General features: G+C 45.6%; 1 protein-coding gene across 3 annotated transcripts in view; it reads left to right on the top strand.

The window, feature by feature from the left end:
- The window catches only part of SPTBN1 (spectrin beta, non-erythrocytic 1), a 229,938-nt gene that overhangs the window by 186,279 nt on the left and 19,162 nt on the right, over positions 1–24,497 (top strand). For all 3 annotated transcript variants that reach the window (XM_083432411.1, XM_083432413.1, XM_083432412.1), the window contains 11 exons: positions 886–1,110; positions 1,638–1,727; positions 3,248–3,526; positions 10,625–10,755; positions 14,565–14,769; positions 17,223–17,597; positions 19,580–19,824; positions 20,613–20,751; positions 22,653–22,737; positions 23,576–23,772; positions 24,095–24,198. In XM_083432411.1, coding sequence (XP_083288537.1) covers positions 886–1,110; positions 1,638–1,727; positions 3,248–3,526; positions 10,625–10,755; positions 14,565–14,769; positions 17,223–17,597; positions 19,580–19,824; positions 20,613–20,751; positions 22,653–22,737; positions 23,576–23,772; positions 24,095–24,198 — 2,075 coding nt within the window. The remainder of the gene's footprint in view (positions 1–885; positions 1,111–1,637; positions 1,728–3,247; positions 3,527–10,624; positions 10,756–14,564; positions 14,770–17,222; positions 17,598–19,579; positions 19,825–20,612; positions 20,752–22,652; positions 22,738–23,575; positions 23,773–24,094; positions 24,199–24,497) is intronic.

Genomic DNA, 24,497 nt, shown 5'->3' with positions numbered 1-24,497 from the left:
TACCTCGTACCTACGGGACCACCTCTCCTGGTATGTCCCACGGAGGACCTTACGGTCTTCAGACAAAAACATCTTGGAGGTCCCAGGCCACAGGGAGGTTAGGCTGGCCTCAACCAGAGCCAGGGCTTTTTCAGCTGTGGCCCTGATCTGGTGGAACGCTCTGTCACAAGAGACTAGGGCCTTGCAGGACTTGACATCTTTCCGCAGGGCCTGCAAGACAGAGCTGTTCCACCAGGCCTTTGGCCAGGGCACAGCCTGACCCCCTCCTTTGGCAATCCTCACAGAACTCTAGCCCAATGGTTGCCATTAATTTAATTTAAACTGATTTTATAATGAAATGATTTTAGAATGTTGTATTATTTTACTGTTGTTAGCCGCCCTGAGCCCGGCTTCGGCTGGGGAGGGAGGGATATAAATAAAAACTATTATTATTATTATTATTATTATTATTATTATTATTATTACTTCTACTTATTTACTTGCCCTTCACCCTAAGGTCTCAATGCAGGTTGCAACATTAAAATACAAAATTGAAACACAGAAAACATAACATAAAAACAACAGGTATCTGAAAAAGTGTGCATGCACACGAAAGCTTATACCCAGAGCAAATTTAGTTGGTCTCTAAGGTGCTACTGGACAATTTTTTAATTTATTATAACAACAACAACACACTCTCCTAGTAGTACAACCTTCTCCCCACCAGGTTCCCTCTTGATGTTTTGGGCTACACTCCTTCACAGCCCCACAAGTTGATTGGGGCTGGTGGAAGCTGGAGTCGAACAACCTCCATAGGTTAGGGAAGGCTGCAGCAGCAGCAGCAGCAGCATCACACTGGAAAAGAATAGCTAGTGAACATGTATATTTCTTTCCCTGCCATTTTAGATGCTTGAGAACCAAATGGACGTTCGTAAGAAAGAGATCGAGGAGCTGCAGAGCCAGGCCCAGGCGCTGAGCCAGGAGGGCAAGAGCGCCGACGAAGTTGACAGCAAACGCTTCATCGTGGAGAAGAAGTTTGTGGAGCTGCTGGAACCTTTGACCGAGAGGAAGGCCCATCTCCTGGCCTCCAAGGAGATCCACCAGTTCAACCGGGATGTGGAGGACGAAATTGTGAGTTTCAAAGTTCTTCCAAGGTCCACTTGCTGAGATAGCAGATAGAGAGAAGTTTCTCCCATAGTAATGGAACCTGATTTCATCCAATGAAATTGAGTGGCGGGAGATTCAGGACAGACAGAAGCAAGTTCTTCTTTACGTAGCACATAATTTGCACCCACCAAGTTAAAAGGAGATGAGAGTCACAGAGGATAAGATCACCAGTGGCTACTAGCTGCAATGGTTGGGTCTGCCTGTTACTCTTCCACCTAAACATTAGGAAGAACTTCCTGACAGTAAGAGCTGTTCAACAGTGGAATTTGCTGCCAAGGAGTGTGGTGAAGTCTCCTTCTTTGGAGGTCTTTAAGCAGAGGCTTGACAACCATATGTCAGGAGTGCTCTGATGGTGTTTCCTGCTTGGCAGGGGGTTGGACTCGATGGCCCTTGTGGTCTCTTCCAACTCTGTGAGTCTGTGATTCTATGATTCTTCATTTCCCATGGATATACCATTGAGTTACTTTGCCATCTTATTTCCCTCCCTCTAGTTGTGGGTTGGAGAGAGGATGCCCATTGCCACGTCGACAGATCATGGGCACAACCTCCAGACTGTGCAGTTGCTCATTAAGAAGAATCAGGTAAGTGGCTAAACCTGCCTGGATCCAAAGTAGTACAGTGATTCCCAAATGGGCAGACTATCAAGGGAGGCCTTTAGGCATACTCATAATACTAGGGATCACCCAACAAAGTAGAGCAGGTGGACAGACAAAAAGAAGTACAGTGGTGCCTCGCAAGACGAAATTAATTCGTTCTGCGAGTTTTTTCGTCTTGTGAATTTTTTTGTCTTGCGAAGCACGGTTTCCCATAGGAAATGCATTGACGGTTTCCCATAGGAATGCATTGACGGTTTTAAGAAAAAGGCGCAAGACGTTTTCGTCTTGCGAAGCAAGCCCATAGGGAAATTCGTCTTGCGAAGCAACTCAAAAAACTCTTTCGTCTTGCGACTTTTTCGTCTTGCGAGGCATTCGTCTTGCGAGGTACCACTGTACTTGTATCACTTTGACCCACAAACACACAAGTAGAGCCCAGAAAGCACATTTGCCATTTTTGAAATCTCCCTACCCCTACCCCCCGGGCACCTGGCCACCTCCTAGTCTTTACTGTACACTTTGCATTGTGGTCAGATTTGGCAAAAGTGTTGTGCCCTTTTTACGGATTGTGAGACCGGTGGTACAGAGATATTGCCCAGATCTCACCTAAGACATCGGTGGCAATGCCAGAGTTGGAATCCTCTGTTCCCAACATGTCTCCATGGTGGATGGGTGGTGGTGGTTGTGGTTGTGATCAAGTGTATTACCCACCCCTCACCAACAGGTCCTAGGGCTGGTGACAACAATTTAAAATTCAGAATTAAAAACAGTTAAAACAAATTAGAGTCACAGGAGTAGGGTGGATCCTAAACACATACATTTCAGGTGTCAAAAGGCCAGGGTAAAGAGATCCAATGAAAGCAACCTGCCCTATAGGCATTGGGCTCTCCTGCATGCGGACTCTACTGCCATGGACAGCGGGTGTTGAAACTCAAGGGATGGCACCTTGGCACCATTTATGTGGAAAGACCGTGTGGAAATATGAATAACTATCTGTGGTCCTAACACACATCTTATTAAATATTAAATCAAAGTTTCCCAACCTGGGGTTTCCATCTTGGTTTTTTGGACTACAACTCCCATCATCCCTAGCTAGCAGGACCAGTGGTCAGGGATGATGGGAATTGTAGTCCAAAAAAACAGCTGGGGACCCAAGCTTGGAAAACCCTGTATTAAATGATAACACTAAGATGCAAAAGTCACCCTGGACATACCAGTCTCTGTGGCAAGTGTAACATAAAGGCCCAAAGGCCTTTGAGTTGTCCTCTAGTTGCCTTCCCCCTAGTAGTAATGAGTCCCTTTAGCCCGCTGAAATTTATGCCCCTGGGCCAAAATGACTGATGGAAGCTCAGGTACCGTCAGAACATTTTGTGCTCTCGCTTTCTCTCAAATTCTCTCACGCAGCATTCTGGGAGTCTGCCCTCCTGGATGACTTCCCGTTGTCTTTCTTCCCAAAGTGTTTGTTCGATGAGCTATTTCCAACCCGAGTGTTGAATTTCCCACATTAGACACTTCAGAAGGAAATCCAGGGGCACCAGCCTCGCATCGACGACATTTTCGAGAGGAGCCAAAACATCATTACAGACAGCAGCCTTAATGCCGAAGCAATCCAGCAGCGGCTCGCAGACTTGCAGCAGCTGTGGAGCCTCCTGATAGAGGAGACGGAGAAACGCCACAAGCGCCTTGAGGAGTCCCACAAAGCCCAGCAATACTACTTTGACGCCGCGGAGGCCGAAGCCTGGATGAGCGAACAGGAACTCTACATGATGTCAGAAGAGAAGGCCAAGGTAAGTCGGCATCCATGTAGACACGGCCTATGGGCACCAGGGGACATCCACACTATCGGTTTATGCCAGTTTGGAAACCAGGCTAATTGACATGGCTTCGAAGGACTCTGGGAACTGCCATTTTATGAGGGGTGCTGCAATTTTGTTGCCAAATATCGCATATACCCTTCATAGAGCTATGGGCTCCAATGGTTCTTAGGACTGGTTCAACGTAGGCATGTACTGTCAATCTGATTTCCGTACACTTGATTAGAAGCACACACTTCAACCATGTTCTCTCATATAATAATGATAATAATTTATTATTTCTACCCCACCCATCGGGCTGGGTTTCCCCAGCCACTCTGGGCGGCTTCCAACATAATACTAAAAACATTGATAAAATATCAAACATTAAAAACTTCCCTAAACAGGGCTGCCTTCAAATGCCTTCTCAAAGTCAGATAGTTGACATCTGATGGGAGGGCGTTCCACAGGGAGGGCGCCACCACCAAGAAGGCCCTCTGCCGGGTCCCCTGTAACCTCACTTCTCACAGGGAGGGCACCACTAGAAGGCCCTCGGAGCTGGACCTCAGCTTCCAGGCTGAGCGATTGGGGTGGAGACGCTCCTTTAGCTATACTTGCATGTATGATTCGGTTATCAGACACCACAAACACAACATACCATCTCAAACACAGTGCCTTGGCTTGGCGTTGGTTCTGTTACCACAGTCATCAAGTGTACAGCAATCTAATGCAGGAAAACTCAACAGATATGCAGTCAACTCCCCACTTTAGGCGCATTTGACTCACTCACGACCAAATCTTTGTGTGGCACTAGGAAATAAAGAAATAAATTTGATTTAAACTGCGAAAAGGTGCGGAAATGGCAAAAGCGGCTCGAATACGATCTCAGAAACTGCAAAAGTGGTGCAAAAAGAGAAGGGGAAATGGCTAATAAGTGCTGCTGGGTTTTCCAAGGGCTTCTAGAGGTTTAGAAGGTGTTTACTGGCTTTTTAGTGTTGGCTTTTTGCAGTATAGTAACACTGCAGAGAGCTTGCTGGGGAGACCATGCATTAAAAAGGGACTCAAAAATAATTTAAGCAAGGTTTTAATAAGAAAAACAAAAACTCATTTTACACTAAATACATTAACAAACAAACACGACCCAACCACCAACCCATCCCCCAGGGTAATGGCAGAGCTAGGTGCTGCTCCTTATATACTGCACCCAATTCCTGTCACAGCTTAATCAGTGCAACTCAGCAGCACCTGCTATGTTTCACAGCTGTGAAGCTGGATCTCGTTAGTTTGCTCTGGCCCTTGCTCTGGCCCCTTAAAGATATACACATCGGGTGAAACAATGATGAATCTTTACATTTAAAGAAACAATTCAACATTTAGATGGTGTTCCCTACTATACGTGATTTTACTTACATGTGCGGTCTCTGGGAAGTTGTGGACTCTCCTTCCTTGGAGGTTAGTAAGCAGAGGTTGGACGGCCATCCGTCATGGATGATTTAGCTGAGTTTCCTGCATTGCATCAGGTTGGACTAGATGACCCTTTGAGTCCCTTCCAACTCTACATTTCTGTTATTCTACCACCCAACACCAATTGGGGTCCCATATGTTTTTATGAAATCCTCCCCAGAGAGTTGCAGAGGTAGACTGAGATAAATGAGTAACAGCAGAAATCACTTTCAGGTTCTATAAATAATTTGGCTGATGGAGAAGTTTAATGCCTTGGCGCAGTTCTAAGCATCATTTAGCCCAGAATCCATCTTCCAGTAGTCAGTGCCTGTTTCTATTTTTGCTGCTTTGATTGAAAGGTTCAATTTTTCTACATTTCTATTTTTCTCTGTGTGTGCCCCCCCCCTGCCCTTTCTGTGGAAAGTCTGACGTCATTTATGTTTAATGACACAGAAATATCCAGCAAGAACTGCTACCCAGGCAGAGTCAGAACAGGTCAAGGTTCTGTGAGTTTACAAAATACAGCCACGGCAAAACAGTACGACTGCACAGGGTAACTGGAGTGAGCCAGCAGATACAGTGGTGCCCCGCAAGACAAATGCCTCGCAAGACGGAAAACCCGCAAGACGAAAGGGTTTTCCGTTTTCAGAGGCGCTTCGCAAAACGAATTTCCTTATGGGCTTGCTTCGCAAGACGAAAATTGACGAAAATTTTTGAGGTTTTTTCCCGCTCCAAAACCCCTTTTTCTGAAGCGCTAAGCTGCTAAAAGCCTTTTAGCAGCTAAACCGCTAATCCCTTAAGCCTTTAATAGGCGTTAATAGCCCTTAAACTGCCAATAGTGCTAATCCGCTAATGGGCTTGCTTCGCAAGACGAAAAAACCGCAAGACGAAAAGACTCGCGGAACGGATTCTTTTCGTCTTGCGAGGCACCACTGTACCTGTAATTTCTTCCCCCAAACTCTTGTGCTTCTCAGTGCGCGCTTGCTGAAGTCGGTTTTAGAACATGAATGAACCACTTAAGAGAAATCAAGCCCCATTTTCTTCCTTCGCTGTCCCGTCTCTTATATGCTTTATATGCTGTGGATTCTCAAGTTTTTATTATGGTGGAGCAAGAAGGCCCTTTTTTCTAGCCCTAGTTTGTGAACACTTTTTTCAAACAAACAAACAAAATATCCCAGGTTTGTTTATACAGTCGTACCTTGGATATTGAACACTTTGGTACTTGGACATTTTGGCTCCTGAACGCCACAAACCCGGAAGTGATTGCTCCAGTTTGCGAACGTTCTTCGGAACCTGAACATCCGACTGGGCTTCTGCGGCTTCCTATTGGCTGCGGCAGCTTCCTGCAGCCAATCGGAAGCTGCGCTTTTTTCCCCAAACGTTTTGGAAGTTGAACGGACTTCCAAAATGGATTCCATTCGACTTCTAAGGTACGACTGTATTTGAACTCCTCTACTTGGTTCATGTTGACTTGCCTTGGTTATAGGTCCTATTATAATTGCAACCTAACCTGCCACTATCAGCTAATTCACAACCGTCTTTTCTTTTTTAGAATATTTTTTATTGAATTTCCCATTTTACAATTTCAAATAAACATTTTACAAACTTTAAAATATCCAATGACTTCCCTTCTTCTCTTTCCATGGTTCATTTTATACATCCTACATCCCTGCATATTTTACTATAACCATTCAAATCAATTTCCCACTTTTACATCCATCAAAAAAAATTTACTCTTGAATTTATCTTAATGCTGCCAGCATTTTCAACTGTATACAAGTATTTCCCACATATTCAATAAATGCTTTCCAATCTTCTTTAAACATATGTTCTTCTTGCTCTCTTATTCTATATGTTAAATCTGCAAATTGCTCATATTCATAAGTTGTTGATCCTCTTTAGTTGGGACCTCACTCACTTTCCATTTTGGGGCTAACAAAAAATGGGCCATGGTAGTTGCATACATAAATAACCTTTTCTGACACCTGGGAATTTCAGTCTGAGTTATCCTCAACAAAAAGGACTCTGGCATTTTGGGGGAAAGTAGTTTCGAACATTTCCCCCAGTTCATTATAAATCATTTCCCAATACCATTTTGCCTTTTTACATGTCCACCACATGTGGAGGAACATTCCCTCCACTCTTTTACATTTCCAACACTTATCTGATTCTGTTTTATAAATCTTAGCCAGCCAACTCACAACCTGCCTTTTGGCTTGGATCCGTTTCCTTGTGTTTGCCTTTTTTTCAGTGGCTTATATCTTTTCTGGAGCTTTTAGCCATTTCATTTGGATAGATGCCCCTCTTTTTCAAACTTCCATTTTTTTAAATAATATTTTTATTAAGGTTTTTACATAAAAAAAGAAAACAACAGAAAAATGCAAAGATACAAAAATGCAAAACGACAAAAACAGCAACACAAAAGAGAAAAAAAGAAGAAGAAAGCAAATAAAACAATTCCATCTTCATGGTATTCCTTACATTTACCTATTTCCCAGACTTCCCCACACCTCCCCTCTCTGTATTCCAATTCATATATTTAATCAGCAAATCCCTTCCCTCTATCTTGACTAATCTTTATCTTAATTTTAGTATCTTAATATATCTTGATCTCCTTAATATCTTAATATATTAAGTCTTTTAATTTTACACCTTTTTGCTAATAACCTTTTACGTTCAATCCGATGTCATTCTATCATTCATTAATCTTATAGTATTTCTGTAAATAGCCTTTAAATTTCTTCCAATCTTCTTCCACCGTCTCTTCTCCCTGGTCTCTTATTCTGCCAGTCATTTCTGCCAATTCCATGTAGTCCATCACCTTCATCTGCCATTCTTCCAGAGTGGGTAATTCTTGTGTCTTCCCTCTTTTTCAAACATCCTGAAGTCAGGAAAGGGGGCTTGTAGCCTGATTTGAAACCCCTGCGTTGAAAAGATCAGGATGCTGAGAGTGTTCGATGAGCCTTTGTCCTGGTACAGCAGAACTCTTCTCATGTTCTTACCTCCTTCAGTAATTTATGGCAGTTAGTAGGTGGCCCAGCCTTTTGGCACATATGCCCCCTGTCAAGACTAGAGTGCCGCTCAAACAGGAGTGGCTTGCCTAGTGAGGTTGCGCTGCATTGCAATAGCCTCCTGGTGGCAGCGTCACTCCTGTTTACCAGAAGGTGGGGGGAGCTTGGCAGAGGCATGGTCAGGACTGCAAAGAGATACCAGTCAGAGTGCCAGATTGGCTCTGCTGGTGCATCTGTGCCACCCTGACCTCGCCACTGCCTCTCCCAGTAAGTGGCACTGATGCCTGGAGGCTCTTCGTGCATCTTCACTCTGCCCCCCTCCAATCTGGGACGTGGATCTGCAATGTCACGTGAGTGAGATGAATAAACACCCTTTAATAAAATAAAAGATAGATAGATAGATAGATAGATAGATAATAAAAGAGAATGGGAGCAATATATCTGTCAAAATTACAAATACAGTCCTGCCTCTTGTTACGTTTGCTTCATGATACGTTTTTTCAGGTTGCATCCCGGGGTGACCTGGAAGTACCAGAAAGGGTTACTTCCGGGTTTCACCACTCGCGCATGCGCAGACACGCAAAATGACATCACGCACAGAAGCAGCAAATTGCGACCCGAGCGTGCACAGACACGGGTTGCGTTCCTTTCAGGTTGCAAACGGGGCTCCGGAACGGATCCCGTTCACAACCAGAGGTACCACTGTACCTAAATACAGACTGTCATTTACCCTTGCTAGATTCAATGTGCTGCCATCTGCCTTATTGCAGGGCAGATTCGAGGGTAAACCATACGTGGAATGAGTCTGCCCCTGCTGCTTGATGGAGGTAGAAACTTGTCTCTCATGTCTTGTTACACTGTCGTTTCTATGGGGATATACGTTTGGTACTTATCATCCCTGCTATACAAAAATCTCCAAATGGGTCCGAACTTCAATGTCTAAAATCCCTGGTAGAGGACAAGGATCCAGAGATTACGCGAAGGGTGGCCACATTCTGTGTGACTGCCATAAAACTTAGGGAACAAACTGTGCTACCATACTGACTAAGGCCTTAAATGACAATTTTAGGTTACTTTTTTTTCTTTTCTTTCCCCCCCTTTTATTAAAATAATTCAACATTAATACATACATATTACGAATATACAGACAAACATACATTTCATACATTCCTTAAAAATATTCATACATACCCACACTCAATCCCACACATACTTCCTTTTCCCACCACCAATTTTAGGTTATATGTTAGTGATTAAGATTTAACTTACATATTTTTAACTGCTGCTATATCTGTATTGTCCCTGTTATACCCAATTGCAAATTCATATGTATCCATATCGTGTTTTATAACTTCCCTGATATTGTATGTGAGCTGGAACTGGTCTGTGACCGAAATAATAAATTTATATTATATTATTATACTCTGCCCCCACCCGAGCTGCTCCTGGACCCTAGTGCACTTCAGCCCTCTTTCTGCCCTCTCTTATCTTGGTGTGGGTCTGCCTCTGGATATTACTGAGTTGGGAGCAGACAGCAGCATGACGGAGGGGCAGCCCTGCGTCTGTGTGTGTTAGTGGACACCTCCTGCAACTTGTCTCATTAAAATGATCGGTGCCTTAAAATCACCAATAAAAGACAGAAGTTTTAAAATGCCCAAGTACAGTCATGCCTCGAGTTGAATGCGCTTTGGGTTGAGCATGTTCGAGTTGCGCTCCACAGCAACCCGGAAATAAAAGAGCACGTTACTTCTGGGTTTTGCCGCTCGCGCATGTGCAGACACTCAAAATGACGTCATGCGCGAAAGCGGCGAACTTCGGTCCACGCATGCGCAGACGCGCTGTCGTGTCTTGCGTTCCGTTCGGAATGGAAAGGGGGCTCCAGAACGGATCCTGTTTGCATCCCAAGGTACTGTTGGGATACTGCCAGGGAGACAAAGTCCATCATGACTCCACGTCGTCTCCGGACGTCCATCGATCTCCCGCAGACACGCAGTATCAGCAATTAGCGACAGGAGCTCCAGAAATAGCTTCCCACATTCCAGAGCTGTGCACGCTCTATCAGCAGATAATGCGCACAGCGAAAGATGCACTCAGGAGAGCATTATTTACAAGTTTATTTCTGTGTTGATCAGAACAAAGAAAAACATGACTGCCTGCTTCAGTGTTCCGGCTTAGAGAGAAACGAAAACAAAGACACAACAGAAACATCCTGTGAAACAGGAAATGCGCAGGCTGTGACACAAACATCCTGCTCCCTTTTAAGGTGGAACGGAAATATCCTAACATCTACCACTGTATAAGTAAAGATAGTTTAAAATATACATTATAATATGCATTGTGGGTGGAGTGCGGTTTCAGGCTATTACAAGCATTCTGTCTGTGCAAGCATTTCAGCTTGCCAGGCAGAACAATTTCCCCCTCCCCTCAGTCCCTGTTCTGGGGGTACTCTGACACACACCCCAGAACCAATTTGGGGGGTGCACAGGGGAAGAAGGGGGGGAAGACCCATTGTGCAAGCAGAAGCTTCTCCTGACAGGGTTTGTTAGGTGAAGCCCTCCCTAGTTACGCACACCAAGATGACTCCCTCCATCATGGTGTCATGCAAGGAAAATGACCCTGTTCTCTCTCGCCACTTTAGGATGAACAAAGTGCAGTTTCCATGCTGAAGAAACACCAGATTTTGGAGCAGGCCGTAGAAGACTATGCTGAGACCGTGCACCAGCTATCCAAGACTAGCAGGACTTTGGTGGCAGACAATCATCCAGAGAGGTGACTCTTGCTGTTTTATATTTGTAGTTTGCCGTTTCCCCAAGGAATTTTAAGAACTGCCATGCTGGATTTAAGTCCATCAAGCGTAGTTTCCTTCCTGCACTCCCCATCCTGGCTAACCAACAAACAAATGGTAAGCTTAGACTATGATCCAGTAAACACATAACTAGGAACAATGGTGCCCTACTATGTGAATAATGCTGCTTTTGTACACCAGAGGAGAACTGAAAGCTTCAACTTCTACTTTTAAACTAACCCCAGTTTCCCATGACGTTTGTTCTCAGGAAACCATGGTTTGCCTATGCTATGGTTTCAGAACAAGGTTGGATCTGGAGCTAAGGTATGCTCTCAGTAACCATGGTTTAAACAAAACAGTTCCTCAAGTTTGGACATCATGGGGAACTGTGTTTAGTTTAAACCTTTAACCTGATCAGTTATCCAGTAGTGCCAGGCTTCTGTCAGACTACTGGGAGAAATAATATTGAACCTGAGCAACAGAGCTGCCAATGGGAACATACCACACAAATAAATATTTAACATTCTCTATCCTGTCTGCAAATAAATGATGCCCAAAAAGTGTTTTTATATTTTTAGATGCTTTTTGCTGTGCTTTTTACATTTAATACCCCTTTTAGCCTCCAATGAATCCTTTCAGGTGGGTTACAAATTCCAATAATAAGAATAAAGAAATACATATTTAGTTATTAAAAAGAGAAAAGGAACGAAGGTAGAATTCAGAGTATTCTTTGCAAGCTGTCCATTGACCTGCAGGAAAGTCCCAAAGAAGGGTAAGATGGAGGTGTTTATATCAAACAGACAAAGGTACCGTATTTTTTGCTCTGTAAGACCACACGACGCACCTAGTTTTTGGAGGAGGAAAACAAGAAAAAAAATATTCTGAATCTCAGAAGCCAGAACAGCAAGAGGGATCACTACGCAGTGAAAGCAGCAATCCCTCTTGCTGTTCTGGCTTCTGGGAGAGCATTCGCTCCATAAGACGCACACACATTTCCCCTTACTTTTTAGGAGGGAAAAAGTGAGTCTTATAGAGCAAAAAATACGGTAATCAGTTGTTCAAGATGAACAGCTGTATAAATCAGAGATGATTGTCCCCTGAAAAAGGAAACTGGAGGCAGGGAGCGCCAAATGGTGAAAAAAACCCAAATGCAGTCCGACAAAGGAAATGGTAAATAATTCATGAGTACATATATTTGACAGCTGATTCTGGAATTCAGCATAAACTGGGCAGAGAAAACTGGGAGGAAAAGGGTTCATGGAGAAGGTTAATTTCTCCTCTGTCCTGTTCTGCACGGATCCAGAAATGATTTGCAAACTTGCATGTGCTCCTAAATTGTCGTTCACTGGACGGGAAATAAGCGATGCATCGATCAAAATTGCATTGCATTTCCTTTGGAAATTTAAACACACTCAGGCTGCGGAAGAAGCCTTTCCAGTGATGTGAATGATCTGTTTATCAATAGCATTCATCGCTGGCGGAAATCCAGGACATCTGAGCCTTTTCCTCTGGGTCATGGGAAAAAGTCGTAGAATCGGGCTGTCAGGTCTGGAAAGTATCTTAGCGCACATCTCCCAGGCTTGTCTTTTTAAAACAAACAAAACTGGAAACTGTCAGATTTTGTGAACTTTGTTCTGGTGTCCTAGCTCCACTACAATCGATGAACTAGATTGGGGGCAATAGGCTGATGTTTCCCACAGGCCAGATTTCACCCCCGCAACAAATATATAAAAGGATGTCACATAGAGGAGGGATAAAGGTTGTTTTCTGCTGCTCCAGAGAAGCGGACACGGAGCAATGGATCCAAACTACAAGAAAGAAGATTCCACCTAAACATTAGGAAGAACTTCCTGACAGTAAGAGCTGTTCGACAGTGGAATTTGCTGCCAAGGAGTGTGGTGGAGTCTCCTTCTTTGGAGGTCTTTAAGCAGAGGCTTGACAACCATATGTCAGGAGTGCTCTGATGGTGTTTCCTGCTTGGCAGGGGGTTGGACTCGATGGCCCTTGTGGTCTCTTCCAACTCCATGATTCTATGATTCTAACTGGAAAGGTGGAAGGTAGGGCAGGGGGACCTTTTGCAGAATGAGGGCCACACTGTATCATAAGCAATATCTCAGGGGCCGCATGGGTGGGGCCAGAAGGAAAAATGGGCAGAGCAAAGGACTTTACTCGTAGGCTTGTGCAGTAGGCTATATTCCAGCCATGCAAAAGGCAGAGCTTTTTCCATAGAAACATTTCTCCGTCCAGGCAAGCAAGAAGCATTGTCTAAGATGAAGGACATATTCCAGCTAGACAAAAGCAGTCAAGGATGCTGTAGAGCAGGGCTAGGAAAGGGCCATGGCTTGCGGTGTGGGGGTCATGGACTGGTAAGAGTCCCAAGGATCAGTTAGAGAGACAAGGAGACAAGGGACCACATTTGGTCCCCGGGCCTGACGATCCCCATCCCAGGTGTAAGAGGCAAGTCCAATAAAGTGTGATAATTATTATTTACAACTAATTCTGGGTGTCTGTTTGGCTTTGGGGGAATCAACAGGATGTGAAGTGTGTAGGCACACGCAGAAAAATACCTATTATAACCATGCCACTAAAAATACAAATCATCCCAAACAAATTGACAAACAGAAAAAGCCTAACAATGCGGCTCATGCTCTTCTGTTACTGTTACAACGTAAAAATAATAATAAAGCGAAATGTTTTTAGTAAACCCCACCCCCCAATCCACCTGTCTTTTAGTAAAACCACTAAAAAGCAGAAAGGGTTAGGACTCTAGGAAATATAGTTTGCATGTTTCTTTGAGAATATAGCTTAAATGTGCCTGCATGAGAAAACTCTGGTTTTTTAAAAAAAATGGTAAGTAAACACACCACTAAAATAAGAAAAATTCAATTTGTAAGCCGTTTCACCATATATCTGTGCTGGCAACACACGTAATCAGCACTTGCTTAGGATCATATACCTGAAATCAGTGAGCCAAATGAGTGATCTAAAGCAAATAAACAATAAATTTAGTCATTCAGCAGTTAGGCAGACACGGATTGCATCTCCCTGGAGTCACCAGTGTGGCCCCCCAGGCTCCAGTACCACCAACGGCACCTATGAAAGGTCGGCCCCTCAAATATCCCCTCAAAATAGCCACAGGGCATGAGAGACTCTCCATTCTTCCTGCTAAGTTCCTGTTTGCACTGGCTCAGCTTTTCCTTCCTTGTACATTTCACTCGTTGTCCAAATTCACATTCACCCTCCCATCCATTCTGAGCAGATGAGAGGGGCAAAGAGCTTCTGTCTGTGTATGGCAATGGCTGGGGTGCCATGCCTGTACCATTTTCTATTCTTTACAGTGCGGCAGCCATTTTGTATTACGCCACATCCTAGCAGTGGCCATTTTGTGTCAGGTTGCCATACATCTGGAATTTCCTGGACGTAACCAGAATACTGCCGTCGGAAGTAGTGTCTGAGCGGAAGGCGCTTGAATGTCCAGGAAAATCCGGACATATGGAAACCCGTATTGGTGATTTCCCTCAAAAATCGCTCCAAAACCTCCTCCTTTTTTGTGAATTTGCCAAAGAAGCTCAACAACTTTGGGCAGGGAAAGAAAAAATAAAAAGCTGAATAAGTTTTCTGTCCAGATTTTCACTGTTTGAAACATGGCAACCCTAATTTTGTCCCTAGCGTCCACGGCGCTTTTGTAGTAGAAAGAGGAACTGTGCCTCCAAATAAAATAGTATGTTAAAAAAATTTTTTTAATTGGATGGATTTGACTCTCTTCTCATACATTCCCTTGTCTTCTCCTCAGTGAGCGCATTAGCATGCGGCAGTCCAAAGTGGACAAGCTGTACGCAGGCCTGAAAGACCTCGCTGAGGAAAGGAGAGGCAAGCTCGATGAGAGACACAGGCTTTTCCAGCTGAACCGCGAAGTGGATGACTTGGAGCAGTGGATTGCCGAAAGGGAAGTGGTGGCTGGATCCCACGAACTGGGACAGGATTACGAACATGTGACAGTAAGATGATCAGATGACTCTTCCCATTTTTTCAGCTTTCCACAATTTGCAGGTTTTCCCCTGTATTTCGTTAGTATGCAAGGCAGTCTACAGGTAACAAACATAATTGGAAAGGCCAGTTGGCCACAGTACAAGAAATGGAAACCACACACACACACACACACACACACGAATGAGAATTGGTGCAGTGTAGTGGTTAGAGTAGGGAGGCGGGTGGCGCTGTGGGTTAAAGCCTCAGTGCCTAGGGCTTGCCGATCAAAAGGTCGGCAGTTCGAATCCCCGCGGCGGGGTGCGCTCCCGTTGTTTGGTCCCAGCGCCTGCCAACCTAGCAGTTCGAAAGCACCCCCGGGTGCAAGTAGATAAATAGGGCCCGCTTACTAGCGGGAAGGTAAAAACGGCGTTTCCGAGTGCGGCTCTGGCTTGCCAGAGCAGCGATGTCACGCTGGCCACGTGACCCGGAAGTGTCTTCGGACAGCGCTGGCCCTTGGCCTCTTTGAGTGAGATGGGCGCACAACCCTAGAGTCTGTCAAGACTGGCCCGTACGGGCAGGGGTACCTTTACCTTTACCTTTAGTGGTTAGAGTGTTCTGGGAGATCAGGGTTCAAATCTCCATTTAGCCATGAAGGTCCACAACTGATCTTTGGCCACTCACTGATACTCAACCTAACCTACCACAGAAAGTTGTTATCAGGACAAAATGGTGGCAGGGACCGCCACTTTCAGGTCCTTGGAGCTAGGTCATTTTACCAAGCGCTTGTACGGGGAGCAAAAAAAAAAGGTCTTTTGTGGTGTGAGAAGCAATGATCTTTGACCCTTGCTGTTAAATTGTACAAAGTGTCGCAATCTGACAATTAATACAGGCAATAGGAATAGTCTCGATAATAACAGTTTATTACTTGTACCGTGGCCATCTGACTGGGTTGCTCCAGACACTCTGGCCAGCTTCCAACAGAATATAAAGGAACACAACAGAACATCAGATATTGAAAGCTTTCCGATACAGGGCTGCCTTCAGATGTCTATGAAAAGTCATATACAGTGGTGCCCCGCAAGACGAATGCCTCGCAAGACGGAAAACCCACTAGATGAAAGGGTTTTCCGTTTTGGAGGTGCTTCGCAGGACGAATTTGCTATGGGCTTGCTTCGCAAGATGAAAATGCCTTACGATTCCTGGGGGTTCCCCCCCCCCTTTTTCCCAAGGCCCTAAGCCGCTTAACAGCTGATCTAAGCCGCTAATAGCCTTTTAGCAGCTAATCCGCTAATCCCTTAAGCCTTTAATAGCCGCTAATAGCCTTTTAGCAGCTAATCCGCTAATCCCTTAAGCCTTTAATAGCTGCTAAACCGCTAATAGCGCTAATCCGCTAATGGGCTTGCTTCGCAAGACGAAAAAAACGCAAGACGAAGAGACTCGCGGAACGGATTCTTTTCATCTTGCGAGGCACCACTGTAATTGTTTAGCTCTTTGACATCTGATGGAGGGGCATTCCACAGGACAGGTGCAACTACCAAGAACGCCTTTTGCCAGGCTCCCTGAAACTTAACTTCTCACAGTGAAGGAACTGCCAGATGGCCCTCAGAGCTGGACCTCAGTGTCTGGGCTGGACAATGGGGGTGGAGATGCTCATTCAGGTAAACAGGTGTACATTATTCACATAGACGCATGCACATACATATGTATAGATACACGGCCTAGGACCCTCGTACCTACAGGACCCCACGGAGGACCTTAAGGTCCATAAATAGCAACACCCTAGAGGTCCCGGGACCTAAGGAAGTCAGATTAGCCTCAACCAGAGCCAGGGCCTTTTCAACATTGGCTCCGGCCTGGTGGAATGCTCTGTCTCATGAGACCAGGGCCCTGCAGGATCCGATTTCTTTCTGCAGGACCTGTAAGACAGAGTTGTTCCACCTGGCCTTTGGCTTGGAATCAATTTGATTCCCTCCCCCTCTTTCTTTTTTCCTTTCTCCTTCTGTGATGGAACTCCTATTTGGGGACTTCCCTGGCTTTTTTCTGGCCCATGTAGGACCAGTCTGGATTGTTAGCCTTGGTGAAGACTTGACATTTTTATCCCCAAAATTTTTTTGATTGAGTTTCCACTGAAATGAGGCTACATTTTAATGTTTTAATGTATTTTAATCTTGTTTTTAAAGCTATATTTCAATCAATTGTTTTTATATTTGGTGTTAGCCGCCCTCAGCCCGGTCTTGGCTGGGGAGGGCAGGGTATAAATAAAATTCATTATTATTATTACTACTACTACTACTACTACTACTAACATCCATATATTCCACATATCTGACTCCTCTTCAGCTTCTGGTACAGTCTCGTGTTGCTGATGTCAGTCTCTTTCCGAACATCGCTGATGCTGTCATGTATTGTTACCCAAGCAATCTGGAAAGTGGCCTTCCACTTGATTTGGAACCCGTTTCCTTAACGGCCTCTCTCTTTCCAGATGTTGCAAGAGCGATTCCGCGAATTTGCCCGGGACACCGGCAACATTGGGCAGGAGCGTGTGGACACCGTCAACCACATGGCCGATGAGCTCATCAACTCCGGACATTCTGATGCCGCCACCATCGCCGAGTGGAAGGACGGTCTCAACGAGGCCTGGGCTGACCTCCTGGAACTCATCGACACAAGAACGCAGATCCTCGCCGCCTCTTACGAACTGCACAAATTTTACCACGATGCCAAGGAGATCTTTGGGCGGATACAAGACAAACACAAGAAGCTGCCCGAGGAGCTTGGGAGGGACCAGAACACGGTGGAAACCTTGCAGAGGATGCATACAACATTCGAACACGACATTCAGGCCTTAGGAACGCAGGTGTGCATGCTGAGGCAGTATTTTTTAGCACAGCCCCCTTAATGCAGGGATCTACGTGGTTTCAGGTGGTCAAGAAAGAAGATTGTGCATTGATATGGGCTGCCAGCAGCTCTCATTTGTTTTCTGGTCTAATAGGGTGGTCCTCCATGGCTGCCCACCAACCTCAATCTACTTTTAGCTACTCCTCCCTACCTGCCACCTTACAATTAGCTAAGGGGGTAGCACATAGCAAGCTTCCTCCTCCATAGACTCAATGCTGCCCTGGTGGAACTCGGCCGCCCCTGCTGTTAGGCAGAATGAGACAGTGCCTCAGGTGGCAAATGCTGGGGGTTGGGTAGTGGTGGTAAAGTGTCGGAGGGCACAGCTGTGTTTGTGTGCCACACAGCCATCCCTGTGCCACCTAAGCTGGTCTGTCACCCTCTGTCCCCATGTTCAAGTAAGATTCATCCGTCAATCTGATTGGCTTCCGTATGTGGAATCAGGCGAGTGCCATCTTGTCCTTTGCCTCAGGCAGTAAAATGACTTGGGCTGGTCTTGGTTGCCCATGTGTCTTAAAGCTTATTGTTATGTCTGCCGGTGTGGTTGCTCGAGAGTGGACAGGCAAGCAGTGGCGTAGCGTGGGGGGTGCAGGGGGGGCGGCCACACTGGGCGCAACATCTGGGGGGGGCGCGCTTGCACTCACAGCTCTCTGCCCCCTGCTAAAATCCACGGGTTAGGGGGCGCGAATTACTTGCCTTGCCCCGGGTGCTGACAACCCACGCTACGCCACTGCAGGCAAGACCCCCACTGGTCTTTTCAAAGGCTTTATTATCGGTGCAAAAACATTCACAGTGCAGGATGTCTTACTCAGTCACTAGCAGAATCCGGGAATGGGCGGTCCTTAAACTTTCCCCAGCAGAGTAGTCTTTTGACCCCCATCCTGTGCCTCCCCTCTCTGCGTGTAAACCGACTGCGCAGAGAGGGGGTGGGCAGAGGGGGACCTGCCTCCCCCCCCCCCCGCTTTGTCCATGCTCAGTGCTGTGGCTCTCCCTTGCATCCTCCGAGCCCTGCATTTCTTCCCCACTGGAGGCGTGGCTTCCCTCCTCCGCGGAGGAAGTGCTGCTTCGCACGATCTTTGGAGGCTCCCTGTAACCCAACTGCCCTCCCACCTCTCGCCTCTGAGCTGATGGCAGTTCCCTGACACTTATCTTTGCAGTCATAAGGGCTAGGAACTTGGTGGTTGGTTCTTGTTTTGAAATAAGAAGCCAAGGTGGTCAGGAAGCTGAATTCTGGTTTTGTGTTTTTTTAAAAATAATATTTATTAGAAGTTTTATAATTACAGAAAGAAAGTATGAGAGGAAAAAAACAATAAAAAATTTAACAAACAAGACATCAAAAATAGAAAGAAAAAACAGTACATCAAAACAACAAGAAAAAACAATAACATTTAAAAACACATCTAAATTCCATATCTTTATCTTTCATTTACTTGTTTCCTCGACTTCCTCACACCTCCCTTTTTTGTATTCTAGTTCAGATTAGCTAATTCAGCAAATCCTTTCCCTCTTTCTCAATTTTTTGTTCTATAATATATCTTAACACAATCTAACTTTAAATTTTTCACCTTAGCCCATTAACAATCAGTTTTTGCTTAATTCTTTATAACATTTCTGCTAAAACCATATAACTTCATTCCAGTATTCTTCTAACATTCATTAATTTTGCAATATTTCTGTAAATATACTTTAATTTTTTTCTAATCTTCTTCCATCGACTCTTCTCCCTGGTCTCGGATTCTGCCAGTCATTTCCGCCATTTCCATGTAATCCATCAGCTTCATCTGCCATTCTTCCCAGGTGGGAGGAAGCTGAATTCTGTCACATTCTGCAACATTGCTCATCTCCCAGGTTTCACAGCCATGTTGCAGCCCTGGCTATAATTCCATAGCAGGCCTTCCAACAATCGTGTTGCCTGATGGGCTTTTCTCTTTCTTCCCTCGCCAGGTAAGGCAACTGCAAGAAGATGCCGCCCGCCTCCAGTCTGCTTATGCTGGAGACAAGGCCGACGATATCCAAAGGCGTGAAAATGAGGTTCTGGAAGCGTGGAAGACCTTGCTTGATGCCTGCGAGGGACGCAGGGTCAGGCTGGTAGACACCGGGGACAAATTCCGCTTCTTCAGCATGGTCCGAGATCTCATGCTTTGGATGGAAGACGTCATTCGCCAGATCGAAGCCCAAGAGAAGCCTAGGTAATGTGCAGGGCCGGATTTAGGTTTGATGAGGCCCTAAGCTACTGAAGGTAATGGGGCCCTTTATATTTCCAGCTGTCAACAACAAATTGCCGCTGTTTTCGTGTGTTGAATATATGCTATATGGTAATTTATTGACCTAATAGGTATCTAAAGCCATTTGCACATTCAGAATGTAGGCACCCTATATATAGAAATGAGCAAACCAGTGATATTTTAGGGAGCAGGTTAGCAGGCGGGGCCCATTAATTACATCATAGGAAGGTTACACAACACAAAACACTGTTGCTGTATGTAGGTTTTGTTTTATTTGTTTTTTATCTTTGGAAATGTACATCCAGGTGTTTTTTTCCTTTAAATTTTTTGGGGGCCCCCAAGAGAGTTGGGCCCTAAGATATAGCTTGTTTAGCTTATGTGTAAATCCGGCACTGGTAATGTGGAACAACAAGCCAAATGTTTAGCGCTAGGCCTCTAGCTGTGTCCGTGCGGCTGTTGCTGGTGAGGCCTACCTAGCATTCTTGAAGCATAATGTTGGGATTGAACTGGACTCAGGAGGCTTCAGTTCAGATCCGTTCTCAGCCAGCAACACACTTGGCTGCTAACTCTCCACCTCAGTCTTCCTGTCTGTAAAATGGTTATGAGCCCCACCTACAGTTAGAGGTTGCACACCTGAGGATCACAGGCTTACTGCCTCCATGAGAACTAGGCTTCAGTTTCTGTTGGCGGTGGGCTGCAAAAGCATTTAATAAAGCGAGCGTGCGACTTTCTGAACCACCATTTCGTTTCAGGGATGTTTCCTCCGTAGAACTGCTGATGAACAATCACCAGGGAATCAAAGCAGAAATAGATGCCCGTAATGACAGCTTTACAACTTGCATTGAGCTGGGCAAATCGTTGCTGGCGAGGAAACACTATGCGTCAGAAGAGGTACAGTGTGCTTGCTTTCTACAGTGTGCTTGCTATGCAGGAGTAGTGGTTGAGAAAACAACATATAAGGATCACCGTTTCAGACCTAAGGACCATCTATATTAATTGAATCTAGGTTTTGTTATGTATCTTGACTTCACCAAAGTGCTTTGCATTCCCTTCTGTTGACCCTACTTAATGGACTCTATCTGTCCTGGCAATCTAATGTATCCTATTTTATTGATCTAATTTATCCTATCCTATCAATCTAATCTGTATCCTGACTTCCTAATATAATCGATCCCTTTTTATTACTCTATCCTAGCTAATCTATTGTGTCCTGTCCTATCTAATATGTCATACCATATTATGATGCCCAGATTATCCGGAGCTTTGGGCTGGGCTGTCACCAATATGCTGATGACACTCAGCTCTATCTGTTAATGGATGGCCACACCGACTCGGCCCCGAACACACTGACCAGATGTTTGGAAGCTGTGGCTGGATGGTTTCGTGGGAGCCGATTGAAACTAAATCCTTCGAAGACAGAGGTCCTATGGCTAGGTCGGGACGGCATGGGGATGAGGGACCAACTCCCTTCTCTTGCGGGGGCCCAGTTAGTGCCATTGCCTTCCGTTAAGAGTTTGGGTGTAATCCTTAACGCCTCCCTTTCCATGGAGGCGCAAGTTACAGCAACAGCCAAGGCGACATTTTTCCACCTTCGCCGCATCAAGCAGTTGGTCCCTTACCTTTCCCGCCCCGACCTGGCCACAGTGATCCATGCGACGGTCATCTCCAGGCTTGACTACTGTAATTCGCTCTACGCAGGGCTGCCCTTGAAGCTGTCCCAGAAACTCCAGCGGGTACAGAATGCTGCAGCGAGGCTCCTCACGGGGTCTCTGCCATGGGAGCATATTCACCCAGTGCTTTTCAAGCTGCACTGGCTCCCGGTGGAGTACAGGGTCAGATTTAAGGTGCTGCTTTTGACCTTTAAAGCCCTTCACAGCCTAGGACCCTCGTACCTACGGGACCGCCTCTCCTGATATACCCCACGGAGAGCCTCAAGGTCCATAAATAACAACACCCTAGTGGTCCCAGGCCCTAAGGAAGTTAGATTGGCTTCAACCAGAGCCAGGGCCTTTTCAACTCTGGCTCCAGCCTGGTGGAACACTCTGCCTCATGAGACCAGGGCCCTGCAGGATCTGATTTCTTTCCGCAGGGCCTGTAAGACAGAGTTGTTCCACCTGGCCTTTGGCTTGGAGCCAATTTGATTCCCTCCCTCCCTCTCTTTCTTTTTTCTTTTCCTTCTCCTCCTGCGATGAGGCTACATTTTAATATTTTAATGTTCCATTATTTTCATGTTGTATTTTACTTTTGTTTTTAAGTTGTAATCATTCATCTTGTTTTTATTATTGCTTGTAAGCCGCTCTGAGCCCGGCCTTGGCTGGGGAGGGCGGGGTATAAATAAAAAATTATTATTATTATTATTATTATTATTATTCCTATACTATTTTATTCTATCTAATTAATCCTATCGTTTCTATCTCTGTCGCTCCGTCCCATGCTATCTAATCTAATCAATTTACACGCCAGCTCTGCTCATACACGCTACTGAAGCGTTCTCATAGTTCTCCTCCCCTCCTTCTCCTCCACGGACAAAACAAACCAGAGTCTATTGTCGCATCATCCCAGACCAGGGTTCATGTTGTTTTCCCCCACCCTCCCAACAAGCCCCCCCCCCCCGACCCAATGGACACTGTCCCCCGGTGACTTCTTGCTTAAGTCTGGGTGTGAAACACAGAGCCTGCTTTCCCTAACATGATCCCAGATGCCAGATGCAGCTCTGTTAAAGTCAAATATAAGACAGAAGAAGAAGAAGCCTGTAGTACAATGCTAATATTCCATTCTTTTATTCCTTCCAGATCAAGGAAAAGCTATTGCAGCTCACAGAGAAGAGAAAAGAAATGATTGACAAATGGGAAGACAGATGGGAGTGGCTGAGACTGAGTAAGACCCCCCCCCCTTGTCTGTCTTATTAGAGCAATGAGATCCCGTGAAGTTTTTTTAAGGCGGCAGTCTTTCCTGAGTGTTGTTGGCATTTTTTAATACATGGCCAGGAGTGTATGCATTTGCCGTTGTTGCAAAGCTGGCGATGCGAACACAGAAGACATATGGCAAGCACAAAGCCAGCCACTTAAAAGCCACCTTTGCAATTAAGCAGTATATAAATTAATAAACAACAACAACAATAGTACAGAATGGGAGACTGAAACAAAAGGGCGTATCAGTAGGGTTAAGGGAACCCAAAGGCTTGCAGAGATACAGCCAAGAAGAAAGAACCCAAAACAGCCAGCGTGGGGTGTGGGCACGCTCAGTAGCCATGGAGTGCTGACTTAAGTGTTGGAGGAGTAGGGAAAAGTTGAAAGCCAGGGCCCTCCGTATGGTGATGAATTCCAGCTCCCATCAGCCCCAGCCAGACTGCCCACTGGTCAAGGGTGATGGGTACCCAACAACAAATGGAGAGCTATAGGTTCTCCACCCCTGGTCTAGATACATGGAGTGTCCATTCAACGCAACATGGGACCTTAGGGAGAAGGACAGATCATTGATGGTGATTTCTGGCTTCCTTTGTCCACCATGGGGATGTCCCTGGGTGAAAATATATCGGTGACACTTTAGCACATTCCCAAAGGATTGGTTTAGTACCAACCTGATGAAACAGGAGCCCCAAGAGCTAGGAGAAAGGTGCCATGTCTTTAAGAAAGTGCCTACCTTAAGAGGCTAGGCCTATCATTGCACAGTGCTTGCCGGCCCTGAGCACCCAACGTTTCTGCCTTTGGCTTAGTTTTGGAAGTGCACCAGTTTTCGAGGGACGCCAGCGTTGCTGAGGCCTGGCTGCTGGGGCAGGAGCCGTACCTGTCGAGCCGCGAGATCGGGCAAAGCGTGGACGAAGTAGAGAAGCTCATCAAGAGGCACGAAGCATTTGAAAAGTCCGCTGCAACTTGGGACGAGAGATTTTCGGCGCTTGAAAGACTTACTACGGTGAGTCGCAGGAGCCATTTCAGGGATGCATGTGCACACACACGATGGCTTTGTTCTAGCTCCAGTTGCTGGTCACAGAGTCACAGAGCTAATACGTTACAGAGCTAAATTTAGATTCTGGTAGAAATAAACTGAATGATTTCCTGTTTTCTGCGGGCGGGGGGAATAATTCACATTTTCCCCCCTCAGCCAATCCAATCCAACAGCTAATCAGGTTCTTGCAGGAGTGGCATTTTGAGGGAGCTAACAAGGATCTAAGATGGCCGACGTTTCTGAGAATGGAAGGACCCTAAAGTTTCACTGTTTCTTCTCTGCTCCCCAGTTGGAATTGTTGGAAGTACGTCGACAGCAAGAAGAGGAAGAGAGGAAGAGGCAGCCTCCTTCTCCGGAGCCAAGCCCCAAGACCGGAGAGGAGTCTCAGCAATGGTAAGCAGCAGGGCCGGATTTAGGTTTGATGAGGCCCTAAGCTACTGAAGGTAATGGGGCCCTTTACATGTCCAGCTGTCCTTTGTCAACAACAAATTGCCGCTGTTTTCTGTGTTGAATATATGCTATATGGTGATTTGTGGACCTAATAGGTATCTAAAGCCATTTGCACGTGCAGAATGTAAACACCCTGTATATAGAAATGAGCAAACCAGTGATATTTTAGTGAGCAGGCTAGCAGGCGGGGCCCATGACTTACATCATAGGAGCCTACACAACACAAAACACTGTTGCTGTGT

The sequence above is a fragment of the Podarcis tiliguerta genome (genome assembly GCF_965153285.1).
Source record: "Podarcis tiliguerta genome assembly, chromosome: 3".
NCBI classification, from domain to species: Eukaryota; Metazoa; Chordata; class Lepidosauria; order Squamata; family Lacertidae; genus Podarcis; species Podarcis tiliguerta.
This window is presented reverse-complemented; position numbering and strand designations above follow the sequence as displayed.